Consider the following 15763-nt stretch of genomic DNA (forward strand, 5'->3'; position numbering starts at 1 on the left):
CCGGGTCGAGAGGGAGCGCCGAGCCCTTGTCGCCGCCGCTGCCACCGGCGGGGCTCGGCCGCCGCCTGCAGCTCCGGGCGGCGGCGCTGCTGAGCCCGCGGTGCCTGCGCGCCGCCGCCTCCCCGCTCCTCGCTCAGCGCTCCGGCCGCGCAGCGCCAGGCCGCGGCCGCCCTCCCCCAGCGCCTCCCGGACGGCGGCGGGAGGCAGCAGGGGCGCGATGGCGTCCTACGTGGATAACAGCTTCCGCCAGGCGGTGATGAAGAACCCGGCGGAGCGGAGCCCCCAGGTAAGCGCCCCTTCCCCGCGGAGCTCGCGGCTCCCGCGCGCGGCGGAAGGGCCGCCCCGCTGCCCCCGCCCGCAGCCCCGGCCGGGACGGACCGGGCGCCCCTCGGCCCCGGTCGGGAGCAGCGCGGCCGGCGCTGCCCTCCCTGCCAGCCCCCGCCGAGCTCCCCAGCGCTGAATTCCCGGTCGGCAGCTCCCGGGAGGGGAAGGCGCGCATTAACGCGACAACTTTCCTCCGACTGCCTAATTTTAGGGGAAACGCAGGGAGAAACACTAGCTGGGTTTATTTTGAAGATTGCTTCCGGAAAATAGAAAATGAACTTAGAGTGTAATTTTTGATGTTGTGTTTTTTTTTTTTTTTGTGGGTTTTTTTTTTTTTTTTGTTTCGCCTGTGCGTTAGTGTTTGCATTTTGTTACTGCCCCGAAGTACGGGTGGCTCAGGATTTGAATTCAATCCTTACTTTTACATAGCTGGCTGGAGCTGGCAGCGCTGTTTCATAATGTAGGGGCTGAGGTCAGTGGTATTCTTGGCAAGTCCTTGCTCTCCAAAGTAGGGTGAAATCCTTATACAATGGCACTAGGCAGGGATTTTTTAGATACCTGTGCCGGGCTCCTGGAGCCTTCTTTGTCAGAGGAGTGTGTGAGTTGAAGCTTTTTGTAAGCGTAGTTGTGCTTAGAGGCTGAGAAAGGTTAAGCTGGGGACTGGAGGGCGTAGAGAAACATTTTGACTTAACATGACCTGAAAAACAACTAAACTGAATGAGTTCCTTCTGCTCCCGAACGGTTGCTGCAGTGGCTGTTGCTGCCAACTGTCTAAAGACTAATAAGCTTTACACTGATCCCCACATCAAGCCGCGGTTCAATAGGTAATGATACAAGGAGTTACTTTGCTTGGAGTTGTAATGCCATCTGTCCTGTTTTCTAAGGGCTTGTCCTACTCTCTGAGCCGTCCCTGTATTCGGGTTTTGGGGAAGAGATGCTGTTACTGATTGTTTTGGCAGGCGTCTGACTGGCTGGTGATGATTTCAAATTGGGGCAAAGAGGAAACCTTGACTTTTGGTCAGCACCCGTAAGCCATTCCTCCTACTACGGATATGTAATTGTGGTAGTGTTATTTTTATCCCTGTGCTCATGGAATATGTGTGAGAAAATAAAACTTCTCATGGAAAAACATACTGACTATATAGGCATCATATGTGGTATGCCTTTTTGGCAACTCGTGTTTTGTTGTTTTTTTTTTTTTTTTTTTCTTTTGTAAGAAAAGGAAGCTGCTTCTGGAACGTGTTTTTGTGGTGCTAGACTTGTTTCTCTGTCCTTGTTTGACCTTTTCCAAATATCTGTTTGCCTTCAGTGCTGGACCCAGCCCTTCAGTGTGTTGTGAAAGCTGAAGGAGGCTGAGTGCTCTCTCCTGGGGAAGACACTCTGCAAACTCGTAGCGAGGTCACTTGAATTGGTAGAGGCGTAGATTCCAGCTGGGGGAGCCTACCAGCAGTGTCCAGCCTCAGGACATGGTTGTGGTGGGGCCTTCATGAAGAGAGATGCTGGCAGATGCTCAGAACCCACCAGGTCAGGCTGTGGGGCCACCAGGCTGGGCTTGGGGGATGATGCTTCCCCTGTGGCATGATCTGTGCCATGCGAACTGTTAAACTTTCTCATGTCCTTGCCAGTTGGCCTTGCTGCCTAGATGGGATAAATAAGGAAACACAAAAGGCAGAAAGTAAGAAATGCTGCAGTAAAGAATCCAGCCCTAATGTAGGGATCAAGCCCAGTGAATGGCGTGGAGCAGAGAGCTAAATTTGGAACACCTGGCCTGCGTTAGTGCTGTAAAACTTCCCTAATCAGCACACTGGCAACCTGCTGTGGCAATCAGCACAGAAAAAGAAGCCCACCCTAAAATCCATGAAACTGACACTGGCCCAAAACAATCCACGAGTAAGACCAAATATATAGGAAATCTAATGTGTTGTTAGCACTGGAAATATTTGAAACTGGTGATGCCCTCCTGTCGCTGCTGGGGAGACTGGGTTTGCAGCAGAAAGCCCTGTTGATGTTTTTGTAAATGGCTAATGTTGAATTGTGTGTGTTAGGTTTCTACTGTTGGTTCTCTGTTCAGGAAGTTTGATTTTTATTTTACAACAGTATTAGAATTTGAAAGAAATATGGTTGTGCATTTGATCTTTCATCATTACGTAAAAAGGAAAAAATATATAAAAAGGTGCAAAGACCTTGTTTTTCCTTCTTCCCTTAAAGTAACTTATTGCCTCTTTACTTTTATTTTCCTGTCCTTGCTATGCTATCTCTAAAAGATAACTGCTTAATTTTGGCTTTTGGGAAGTCATGAGGCTTTTTTAAAGTTGAGAGAGGGTTGGAAAGAGAAAATACGTTTATCATATTTATGTCAGTGCAGGAAATAGCAAGAGAAGTATGTTAGTAGCATATTTGCTTCTTGCTTATGTTAAACTCTTTGGGGCTCAGTTTCTCCCAAATCATGATGAGGTAAATATCTGTTTGACATTACTATTCACCCCGGACTGTCAGGGTGCAAATTTGGCACCATGCCTTCACTGCAGGCTCAGGGGACAGGAGTGACAGCATGATAGCCAGTATGTACAACTTCAAGAAGTAGGTCTGATAAACATTGTCGGAGGGAGCAAAGTTAACGTGACACAAACTTCTGTAGTGTAGATATCTCTTGGTAATTTTTGGACTGGTTTTTTTCTTTTCTTTTTTTTTTTTTTTGAGGTAAACAGTGTAGTTGCAACTGAAGTTGCTTTTGTAAATTCATAACTTTATATCTCTTTGGTATATCCTCCTTTATAAAGTGTTCCTGAATTTTGTGAATCACAGCTCAGTATTCTGTTGGCTAAAGAAAATGAAATACAAAAGAAAAGGATATATATGTAGCCTGTACTTTAACATGTCTGTTGTGTAACTCTTCTCTTTAATTGACGTATTAAAGTATTCATTTTGTCTTTGAAGACATGAACTAGGAAGTTAATTTAACTACTTTGGGGAATCTAACTTTTAAATGTTCATAAATTACAAATGGTTTTATGCCCTTAAGCTGTGAGTAATAGCAATCTAGTTTTTTTTCTCTCCTAACATCCTCTTGCATGGACTGTTATAGCTTTAAGTCTTTACAAAACAAATTCTTTTTGGCATTTCAGGCCATTTTAGAAAGCATGCAGTTTTTATACTGGTATAAAAACTTGGTATAGCTTGGCCTGAAAGAATAGGGTTGCTTTTGTTTTCAAACAAGAGAAACTGAGCCCTAATCTTTCTTTATCCCAACAACTCATTTGCATGGCATGGCATGTGAATAGCTAGTAGCTTCAGAAACTCTGCATGCCGTTCACTGTTTTCATGCCATGTAGTGATGTCTGCAGGAAGAAATTTTTTCAGTGTGTACCTTATATATGTTAGATGCCTAACGTTTGCTTCTGGAAACTGCCAATGAAGGCAGTTCAGTACAGCAGTAATGAAGAGCAGAGGTGTAACAGCATCAGACCAGATCTTCAGGGTGGGGGGGAGAGCTGTACAGTAGCCCTTGGTTTGATGCTAATGCGTCATTTAATGTCAGAAGACGTCTAAACAGGATGCTGTTGTTAAGCAGATACTCCCTTCTTGAACACTTGAGAGGAAAAATGGTTTAATTATAGGATGTACCTATGCTTTTTCCAAATAAACTTTCAGCTTGTTCCCCAGTTGTGTTATTTTTATACTTGTAACCAGTGATAGTGTGATTGTGTGCAATCTTCAGATAAGCCAGAAGTGAACATTTCCTTCTTGCCACAGTGATCTCTTAAAAAATAAATACAAGGCCGTGTAGTTTAACGGGATCAGAGAAACTAAGTGTATTATGCGTAAGTCTAGCAGAAGAACATTTAGTCTTTTAATTTGGGCTGATCATGTGTCTGTGTATCAAATAGACCAGAAGACTAAATTGATCTTTTGAAAAAGAGCTTATTTGGGATTTCTTTCCTTTGAAAAACAAAAATATTTTGGAGCTTGAGTTTTGCTTTCAGATTGTCTTCACTGTCAACATTCTACTGTGTTGCCATCTTTTTAGGAGAGCATTTACAGAGGAGGATAACCCCTGTTATCAGGCTGCTAACAGCAGTATAGTGCTGAGAGCTGAGTCTGTTGCTAAATTCTGCTCGTTCTTGGTAGCCCTGAGAAGCAGAGGACTGTGACAGATGATGCCTGGAATTTGGCTGTGCTGCATTGATATAGTGGTCTTTCCATAGTGCATTTCAGAGCTTTGTTATGCGGTTATTCAGGAGAAGCATTACTTTGCAAGGTTAGACATTGCTTCTTTCTGGGGAGCCCATTTGGCCAACAAAATTAGATTCTTAACTGTACTTCCAGTAGTGGTGTTTAGGCTTTCTGCAGACTGAAGTGACTAATTCTGAAGTGGGGTCATGAGCCTGTTATGTTTTGTGTTAACTTTGGGACCATCATTAATAACGCAACTTAATGAAGAAAGGTTGTTGCTGATTCTTGATCTTCTTTCTTGCTCAGCAGTGGGCTTCAAGTAGAATTGCCATCATAAAGTCAGCTGTAAGGGTTGTTGGTCTGAACAACAACAACAAAAAAAAGCCCAGCAAACCTCTAGATGCTGTAGGGGTTTGGAAGCTTGTTCAAAATAGTTAACATACCCTGAATGTGTCTGAAAAACTGTAGATTAAGTGGTGTCTTGTGGTGGCTCTTGGGCTGTAAGTAGGTGAGTGGATACAGATGAAACAAGTTGCATTAGACTGATGTATCTAGAGACCTTTAACCATGGGGTTTTTTCCTGCTGTGTTTCAGCACTTAACTGGGAGCATAAAAACCAGAGGAACTATAGGGAAAAAGTGAGACCTTTACCTGACAAAGCCAACGATGTATTTGTTTAGTACAGAAATAATACCAGAGAATGTATTTTGGAAGTAAGCGTACATTTTTTTTTTTTTCACTTAAAATTTTTCTCAAGCTAATATTACTATGCAGCGTTATTCCATGCCCAACAAACTTACTTGTATGAATATATCTTTTTGTGGCTGATAAGTAAAGCTGAAAATCCTTGCATAGCTCAGATTTTCTTGTGAACTCTCAGTCTATTGAAACAGCCATGGAATGTTTGATTCTGAACTTGCAGTGTCGATTTTCATGTAATTTTCAAAACTAAGGGTATGTACTGCAATGAGCAGCTTTAGTATCCTGTTTGTTTTGAAAGAGAGTATGCTTATTTCCCAGTCTTTCTAAGTGGGGGGATGTGTGTGTATTTTCCCATAATAATTCGTATCTTCATGGCCAAGAGCTTTGAGAATGGCAAGAGTATTGACTTTTTAATTTCTTTTGCAGTAGTTCTCCCCTGTCATTGGGCTAGTACTTGCTGCATTAGTAGATTTCTGTATATTTCAATGATACGAGTTTTGCCAACACTTGCAAAGACCTCGGTATGATCAGGAAGCCTTCACCTATAGCATAGAAATAGCTGAGTTGAAGCCTTGTCTTAAACACTTGTGTGCTTTCTCATTGCATCAGAAGATTACAGCTTGGTTAGCTGCATGTATCCGAGCTGGTTTGAAACTGGGAAAGTGAGGGTTTAACTGTAGCACCGATAAGCTCTGTGTAATTTCCTACTTGATTAATTATCTGTTTGCTAGCGTTTGCTTTTGATTTCTGCCCTGCAGTGGCTGCAGAAGTGTTTGCTCTCGGTTTGGGCTGAGTATGTTCCTGTGAGCAGGTTTTTGTCAGCCGTTGTGGACACAGTCTCTTTCCTGCACTTAAAAACTGGGAGCCTTTCAGTGGCATTCTTGCCTAGGAGGTGTACTGAAGTGAGCAGTGCTGGGCCTAAAGCCCAGGGGTCTTCTACTCAGTCCAAGCTTGTTTTGTCCATTTGCTTCTTGAGGTGCTGTTCAGACATCAGAGCATGTGTCTGTACCCTCTGTGATGCCCAAGGGCTGGGACCCTCCCACCCATCCTCACCCACCCACTGGTGTGTGTGGGATATAGCCAGTGTGGCTGCAGGGGAGGCTTTGGTGGAAGAGGATTATTGTAAAGCAAGGCTACTTAGGATGGAGAGGCTTGCTCTTCTGCCAAAACTAGTAACGAGCAAAATCATCTGTCTGGCTTCTGAGACCAAAAGGACTGATAGCTCTTTCATGTCTTGGGCATAAAAGTGTAGGTCAGCAAAAATAAAGGATGCACAAGCGTTTTCCCAAGATCGTGGTGTTTTTGTTTTGTTTTTTTTTTTTTTTTAAGTAAGAGGTTGGTGTGTCCTGTGGGTTATCTGTTTATTCATGGAGAACCCTTGGTACCTGAGGGGGGGAAAAAAATTGAGTGTAATCTCTAAAGGTGATTCATATATTTTACACTTACTACAATATCCCTTAGTTAAGTTTTATTTTTTAATAAGTTATTGTTTCTTGATATCCATTGTTTTAAAAAGCCTGTGTGCATAAAAGTTTTTAAAAGTCTATGCTTATGCAAATTACTGAGTAGTAACTAGTAGCAGTAGCAATTCATTCTGTTTAACTACTGATCTGATATTAATATTTTTTTCTCTATATCAGAATGTTGCAACTTAATCTGTTAGCATGCTTCAAGAATAACTATATGTACACTAAAGAGTCATTGTAAGAACTTTGACTTCCTCATTGAGGATTTTTTGTATCCTCATGAGAAAATAAATTTTGGCTTGTGTTTTGGGAACTTTCCCACAGTAGGAGATCTAATTTTTGCGAGGTATTGTTTGGGAATTCAAAAGGAGCACTGGCAGAAAGATAGCTCTACAAAGATGCTTTGTGAAGGGCAGCTGAGCCTGCATGCCTTATTTGCTGCAGCCAGTGTTGCAGATTTAATTTGCTGGGTATATTTTGCATGAAGGACTGTATTTGAATAAGTCTCAAAATGGAAGTGGTGCTCTGCTTCCCTTTTTGTGAAGTTGGTGAAGTTGACCACTTTTCTTTAAAAGGGAGAGATGAGCCCTACTGCAGTGCTTTTCTTACAGCTTTGTTTGCAGTTAAAATTAGCTATTTGTTCTCTCTGGGTATCTCTGTTATGCCCATAGAGCTATAGATATGTTTGTTTGTGTCTCTGTCTTGTCTGACCTGAGTAAGAGTGATTAAATATTTGATTTAGAGCAATTCAAAGAAATTCTAGTCAATAATAAAGAGCAGCATGTGTATCATTACCTGAGCAAAAGACTGAAGGAAAAATAAAAAAATATTTAAATGTTTTTTTGGGGGGGGAAAAAGGGCATGAGGTTGCTTTTCAGCACTGATAAAAACTGAAGGAATATTCTGATATGAATAATTTCTGTGGACAGTATGATTTTCCTGTTTTTCTCTTATTTGTGTGTATTCTGACAAACATGAACAACACAATGAAACAGCATCTGTTTTCAGTGTGAATTGCCTGGGAATAGGTATTAAGTTTCATGGAAGACACATTTGTGGAGCATGCCTGTTGTTAACTGTCTTTACCAGGCTGTTTGTTTCTGTTTGCTTGCTTTTTGTATGTCTTAAAATTAAAATAAACTTTGCTTAATAAAAACGTTTATTGTATAGTTCTTTTGGGTTTCAAAGAGGGAAGGTGGTTCCTGTTATCCATGGATTGTTTGCTTACTAGTTTGAGGTTTTTTTTTTTTTTTTTTTTTGTTTGAATATTTGCAGTTCTGTATTGTTAGGGATACTGGTCTCCCATCTTTATTTTACTGTTACTGTGATTGGGGAAAAAATACTGATATAGCCTGTTCCATCTGAAATTAGTCATTCACACTTTTTGCCCTGTTACGCAAAAAATAACTCAAAACTTAGAGGGGTGAGAAAGAATATTACACAAATGTGGTTTGTAAACAGTTGATGGGGAAACAAGGCTGTGCCACCAATATCTGCTTGAGGTTTGAGTTGCTGAAACCAAAGGCTAAATCTTTTTTGGTACTTGGCATTTCTTTAGCAGCAAAGCTAGTTGTAGTGGGTTGATGCTGACTGGACACCAGGCACCCACCAAAGCCACTCACTCACTTTGTTTCCCCAGCTGATGTTCTCTGCTGCCTCATTCTTGCCTGTCCAGCAGGCTACAGCAGGCAAAAATGTTTGTGAGGCTACAATAAACACAGGATAAGTAGTACAATCTTGTTAGCTGAACAGAAGAAATGGATCTTACTTTTGAGAGAAAATATAGGTTTTTTGCTTTCTAAAATTTAAGTGACTCAGTCTGATTTAGACTGTGGCTTCAAATGTTTGTACTGGTGCAGCTGAAGGTGTGAAGACCTATTATTTGAGAGACTGAAAATAAATGCTTATGGTTGTGTGTTGGAACCTCTGAAATACCTTAGCCTCTCCCAGAGAGTATGTGGTGCTCCGTTTTAAAACACTGTCTAGAAGTATAAAAAATAGTAAACTGGATGTATTGTTATGACATTATTTATACTTGATGAATTTCCTAAAATAAGATTTTTTTTTTTAACTTAAAGGGCACATGTGCGAGATGCTCCTTGAGAGAGATCTTCTATTTTTTTTTTTTCTGAGGATTAATGTCAAAATAAACTTTGTAGGAAGTTTCTTGCTCTAATTCTTTTCCCCCACTGGAATATAGCAATGGTAAGGAGCTTGGTTAGTAATGCTACCTTTGCATTCCCCAAATTGGTTAGGGGAGATGCTAATGCCTGAGTTGTTTTTTGTTTTTTTTTTTTTTTTGCTTGTTTGTTTTGTTTTGTATTATTTAACTGAATCTTATCTGTATGTAAATTGATTTGTTGCATAGTAGGTGAAAATTGGATGCTGGTGGGCTCTCTTCATGGGGGCAAAGCAATGTGGAGTCTATTGGGACATATCTAAAATATTTACCCTCTATTGTTTTTGTTTTGACTTTGAGGTAAGTGCTAAATCTTGTCAGGAAACCATTCCCTCACCCTCACAGAACATTTCCTCAAAATTCATGATCTTGCAGAAATCAGTTAGGGGTTGCATTGTGTGAGTGGCCAACACTCATGTAAATGGTTCTGCAGAGCTTCGCTGTTTGTCAGAAGACATGTCAAATACACAGCATACATGGTAGCAAATATTTAGATACGTTTTGAACTGAGAGAAAGAGGCTTGTCTGTGCAGTATTGCAGACTTTTGTCCCTTGCCAGTGGTGCTGTGGGTTCAAAGTGAATTCCCTCACCAGTGCTGTAGGACAGGCAGGTGCTGCCAGAACACAGCACCCCATTGCTAGCTTCTACTTGGGTGCTGTAGCTTAGGCAGTTTTTGAAGGTGTCATAGCTATTGTAGCAAAAAAAAGATGGACTTTGGTTTAACTAGCTGTGTCAGTATTTGAAAATTGTGGCATTTTATTGTGCTCATGTATGATGGTGTTTTATGTTGAAATAGCTTTGAACTTTACATGCTATCAGCTGAAAAATTATAATGTAGTTGTTCTTAACACTTGATCATAACCTGTGGTCTTTATCTTTTGTGCCTCCAATTCCCCTTTCCATCCTGCCACAGGGGAAGGGAAGGGGAGAGTAAGTGCTGTGTGCTCTGGAATGTTTCTGTAAGAACACTAAATTGGGGATTACTATTCCTAAACCACAATGAGAATTTTCCCTCTGGAATTCTTCTTCAACTCTGGAGGAACCGCAGTCTTCCAAAAGAGTCAGAAAATGGAAGAAAAAAGCAGGTGCTGGGTGCTGATGAAGCAGAATGTGTGCAAAGGTGTGTAACACGTTTGGACTTTTATCCCAGTTGCTAAATTTGTAACGAGATGCTGAAAGCTGAAGTAATGTAGTTGATCATGACGCATTGGGTCATTTCCACTTGAGGGTGGCTAATAACCAGCAGTTTCACCAATGAAGGCAGTAAGTGACCCATCAATTGAAATTATATTATCTTAAGAAAAACAGTAAATGGGAATGTGGTTCATAGATGGTGCTCTATCTGAGTATGAAACAAGAAATAAGATTTTGCACTGGTTAATGATGAGTGGTGTTCAGGTGGTGTCTTCCTCTAAACTCGATCAGTGCAGTAACTAAGTAGCTTGAATATATTTAGTGTTTAGGAGGTGATGAGCAGATGGTAAATATTCCCAGTGAGGCAGTTTTCACTCTGAGTTACAGGAAAGTAGTTGTGAGAGTCTTAAGTCTGAGTTGCATTTTTTGTTCTCCATTGATCCTATGGTACACATGGCTGCATAATGCATCAGATTTGTCGGGGGTCTTCAATGGATTTGTTACAAATTTATACAAATCACAAAAGGTCAAACCTCTGTGTGAATGGCCTGCAGTGGTCTGATCTGAAGGCTGAAGTATTTCACATGTGCCATAGATATGGAAACACAAGTGGCTCTGCCAGCTACATGCTGACCAGGAGCAGGCGCTTGTTGGAACGAGGGTAATTGAGTTTCCGTCCTTGTCACGGCTTCTCCCTTACTGCTGAAAGCTGCTAATTAGCACCAATGCCTTGTTTAATTCAAGATGACTTAGTTGGAAGATGCCAATTTCTTGGTCATAGGCCACTGAGCAGCTATCAGATGGCAGCACAATTCCACCTCAGCTGTTACAAATGGCTTGAGGTAACAGTGCCAAGGGAAGGGTGATAGTTGTTTTAGCTAAATTTTAGTTGATGTTGTAGGTGTTTGTCAAGGTGGAAGAGAGAAGTATATCCCATCTCTGCTGTATTTTAGATAGTAATTTATTTTAGTGCTATTAGCTTGTTGTTTTACCAGACTGAGTATGGATAGATACCTGGTCTCCACTAGTACTAAATCATCTTCAAGAGTCTTGTTCAACTCTTTAATTTAAGATGACTTTTAGAGGAATATCACTTGAGTAGTTGAAAAACTCCTAGACTACAGGATATTTCTGGAAAACATGGTCGACGCAATGCATGGTGCAAAGGGGTAGAAATGCTTTGTTAGTTTTGTAAAACAGTTCTAAGAGCCCGAAACAAAGAAAATAGAGTTTTGGGATAGGATACTTATTTTTGAAGTATGTTTCTGAATGCCTAGGCAAATTGAGTCCTTCTCCCTTCTCATTGTCATTCTTTCTATCTAGCATTGTGCTGTGGTTTTTACCTCTGTCTTAGTAATTTGATGTCCTGTAGTTTCTCCCTTTCCAAACTGCTATTGGAGTGCTTTTTGAATTTTATGCCTTAGGCATTACTTCAGGTATTTTTCTTACTGCACTGTATCTTTCTCACTTACAATTAGAGCAGGGTGATTTGGCTAATAATTCATTTCACATTTATTTATAAGTTGGAAAGAAACTCTCCTTTATTTATAAATTGCAATACAGTGTACCTTATGCAGGTTATTTTTCACTTCTGAAACAAAATGTACAAATACTTCGAGCTGTCATCATGAGAATTGTCATGTCAGATTTCTACTTTTACCAGGTTTGATAAGCAAACATGACTGTTTAAGACCTAATGTTCTTATGTGAATGTAGATTTTACATGAATTTAGAAGTGAAGAGAAAATAATGGCACTTGCTTACAATCCATGTTGGCTTGTTAGCAAATGAACATTTAGCCATGACGAAAGTAATGTGGTTTATAGTGACACAACCTACATAAATTCAGTTGGATTTGCTGTTGACATTGGCCCACATTCCAGTATGTGAGTTACCTTACATTTCTTTTGAACAAAGAAGGTTTGTCTGAAACAGGTGCTGTAATGGTTACCCTGGCTTTCATAAATAGCTTTTGGGTGAAGTATTACTTCTGTTAACCATGAGTAACTTCACAAGGCACCTTGGTTTATTGCATGAGGTTTCCATTTTATATTAAAAAACACAAAAAAACCATGGCCGCAGCTTTGTGGTGTTTGGTGCCTCGTAAGTCACTGTTTATTTTTAGAGCATGCTTATCACAATTTGTCAGCCAAATATTGGCCTGTCCCCTCTGGTATTAGATAGCTGCTGAAATGCTATTCCCGAGATAACTTTACCTACCCTGATTGTTCCAGGGTAATCTTAGTTTCAAGATAAAATAATCTAAAACTTGCCAGCTCTGCAGAACATGTAAAATAGTAGAAGATGGGCTTATTAAGTTTTGCAACTGTATCATTATGTGTTAAACTTAATGTGACAAAATGGTTTTGAGAGTCTGTGGTAAGTTGCCTGTGTGTGTTGTAGTTTAAATGTTACTTATGGACACTAGTGAAGAATAATTCTAAATTGGTTATAAAATGAGCCAGGAGATAGTGGAGTAATAGCCATGCCAGTCTCTAGGCTGGTAAGACATGGCTTGCCCACTGTGCATTGCTTTAGGAAAACTGTGTCACAATTTCTTTTAAGGAGGAAGGAAAGTTCTGCTTTAAACAAGTGACATTTGATATCTTGATTTCTTTTCCTGTTTCTTCTATTTATAGATGTCTTACGTTTGGGATTTATCTGAAAGCTAAGGTCAGGAAGTGCCTTCCTCCAAAAATGCTACTTGTTGTGGTTTTCTGGCATGTCCTGTCCTCTCTCCTTCCCAAAAGGAACTGTACAGAAAGTATTTTTCCACAATGAAACACAGATCCTCAGTTCTGCAGTATCATGCTGTGACTTTGGCATACACTGGTTCACGTCCAAAATCAAAACTTTAAAAAATAATCTCTTGGTGTCCACAACACTTGAGTGACTAATTAAAACACAAAAGACAGTAGCCACTTCAGTTTCAATTATTTCTCATTTTAGTAGAGTCTACATGTGGAATGGGATGTGGAGGCAGAGGAGCATAGGTGGTGTCCTATTTGGTATTTCCCATTTAGATTTTCCGATGACCTTAATGACTTTGGTTTACGTAGGGATATATTTATACTTGTGGGAGATGTTCATCTGTTCTATATTTCTACAAACCATGTAAGGTCTTGGAGGATCGTAAATATGAAAGGTCTCTCCCACCTTGGAGTTCATGAAAATAACAAGTAAATGATCATTAAACACAATACTTCTTTTGTGAGCTTTGGTGTATGAAAGAGGTTCTCCCCAGTTTACAAAGAAAAGGCTTAACCACTTAAACTAGTCCTCAGAGAGTACAGCAATCCTGAGGGCAGCAAAGATGTGGGAGTGCAATGAAGGCTTTTGACTAAACTGTTTTTTTCATAGTCAGGGTTCAGTGCAAGTGCAATCCTTAAATTCAGGATTCATTTCTCACAAACAGCCCTATTTAGTCATTCAAGCTTGCACTATTGTTTATGCTGTAGGACAACTGAACTTGTATGCTTGTGGTATGGCCACTTAGCAAGCATGCACTGTGAAGTACATCTGAGGAATAAATAAGAAATTTAAAATGAAGTTATATTTGAAGACATGATTAAAGTCTTTAACTAAACAAGGGTCATGCACCCAGGTCTTCTTGTGATGTTCCCCTTTTAAAATTTATTTAAGCCTATGTTACTTATTGAAACCTCTGATGGCAAGTATCTCCTTTTTGGAATATGGATTTGACAGTATGTTATATAGTCTATAAGGACTATTGTGTCATCTGACTTTGTTTTTTATATTGTTTTATACTTCCATATGCAGTAAACTGTATTTAGAATTAGGACTGTCAGCAGTAGTTGAATATTTTTGTTTAACTTCATATTTGCGTATCTGGGTTTTGTATAACTTTTTATAATGAACCTGATTAGTGTTTAGTACTTTGCATTTATTTGCTTTAGGAGACTTTGCAATGTGTTGTCTTGACCAGGTTTCAGAAAAACATGATGAGTTTAATTGTCCCTGTTAAACAGACTCATCCTCAGTGTGCCCTGCTAGTTGAGAGAGGCTTATGAAGTCAGCTCTCTATGTCTGAAAGTTTTCATAGCTGTTGAAATTCAGAGTATTGAACAAAATGTTCTAAATTTATTCTGAAAAGTAGTGTGGCATTTCTTAGGAAACGGTCAAAAACAAAATATTTTTCTGTATTGATCCTGTTTTTAACCTTTTTGGGTGCCCTGATAACTGGGAGATATCAGTTTTTAACTATGTATTTAACTAACAGAAGGGATAAAACTCCCAAGTGTCGTATGAGTTACAGTAATCAGAGGTTTTGTCAACTAGGGGACCTGTTCCTTTTTTTTGGTCCAAAATATTCTATAGACTCTGCAGACTGAGAGTAACTTTTTGCTTTTGCAACTTTTCTTTTGCTTTCAAGTAGTTACCATAATAATTAGACTAGTTTCATGTTTTTCTTGTATTCCTAATGCCAACCATTTAAAATAACAGGGACCTACAATTATGATAAAAAACCCCTTGAACATTTGCCTAACATCTGTCTTGTCTTCCAGCTGTAAATTGTTGAGGGATGATAAGCATCTTTTCAGGTGCTTTGCTGTCTGCTGAAAGTTGGCCTTGAAATCACTGGAACTTAGTTGCAAGTTAAAATGAGTGATTTTTGTATTCCATTAAAAGAGAGGATTTTGTAGCTTTAAAGTAAAGCAAGAGGCTATGTGGTGTGTGCTGAAGATGATCCTTTTTTCATCTGCTACTCAGTTTCTTAGTTTAGTATCTGCTGTCTAAAACATCAGAATGGGCATTTGTCTTTCAAGATGGATGTGTGGGTTTGTATTTTTTTCCCCAGAAGAAAATGACAAAGTAGTGTCTGTAAGGAGTGAAAAATGACAAAGCAGTGTCTGTAGATGATGTGTGACTGCCTGCAGTGACAGACCATCAGACGTGGTGGTCTGCAGGCAGCACCACGATGTTCAGCAGCAGCTCCTTGGCACTGAGTCATTTCAGCAAATTCCAGCTCTTAAAGGTAGCATGACCCTGCAATGCCTGCATTGCAGCTTCTCGGGAAGGATAACCTGCTCAGAGTACACTTAGAAAACCTGGAGGTGCTGCAATCATAAGTCATTTAGAAAATTTTAGGTAGGAGCCTGCTGTTCAGGGACAAACACTCACATGCAGTAGTGTTTCAAATAAATTCCAACTTATTTAATTCTTTACTTTGACAATATTAAAAGGAAATGATTCCTGGGGGATTAATTTACCATTTTAATTAATCTCAGAAGGAGATCTGTGAAGATCTTGCTAAGCGTTTTTCCTGTAATTAAAAAACTCCAAACTAACTAACCAACCAACCAGCAACCAAAAAAGGGAAAAGTAGAAAAACCACAGAAGGGATTTCTGTGTATAAATAGGTGATGTGCGAGACCACCTGCTAACCAGAAAGTTGTCTTTTGATCTGAATAGATAGGGGAAATAGTGAGAATCTCCCAGGGAGGTGTGAGATAGTGACCTGATAAGAAGCCAGATACAGTAAAAATGTTGCACTAGATAATACTAGTCAATCCCTCATACAGTGGGTCACCTTTTGGGTCATGTTCTAACCACCATCACCCAATTTTGTTTCTTTGATGAGCAGAAGGCTTTTTCCCTTTCTGCAGCTGAGAACCTCCCAGTTATTACCAACTGTAATTTAAAATCCCTCCCCCTCCCAGTTCCACTTCTCATTCTTCTCATTCTACTGTTTTATTCTCTCTGCTTTTCTTATTCTCTTCATAGTTGCAGGCTTTCTGTGTGGGGAACTTTATTTCTGATTGG

General features: G+C 40.0%; 1 protein-coding gene across 1 annotated transcript in view; it reads left to right on the forward strand.

Annotated features, from left to right (window-relative positions):
- The first annotated feature begins 217 nt into the window (after positions 1-217).
- Positions 218-15763, forward strand: part of RAPGEF2 (Rap guanine nucleotide exchange factor 2) — a 181702-nt gene continuing 166156 nt past the window's right edge. The window contains exon 1 of the mRNA XM_062492880.1: positions 218-286. Coding sequence (XP_062348864.1) covers positions 218-286 — 69 coding nt within the window. The remainder of the gene's footprint in view (positions 287-15763) is intronic.

The sequence above is a fragment of the Cinclus cinclus genome, chromosome 5, assembly GCF_963662255.1.
Source record: "Cinclus cinclus chromosome 5, bCinCin1.1, whole genome shotgun sequence".
NCBI lineage: Eukaryota > Metazoa > Chordata > Aves > Passeriformes > Cinclidae > Cinclus > Cinclus cinclus.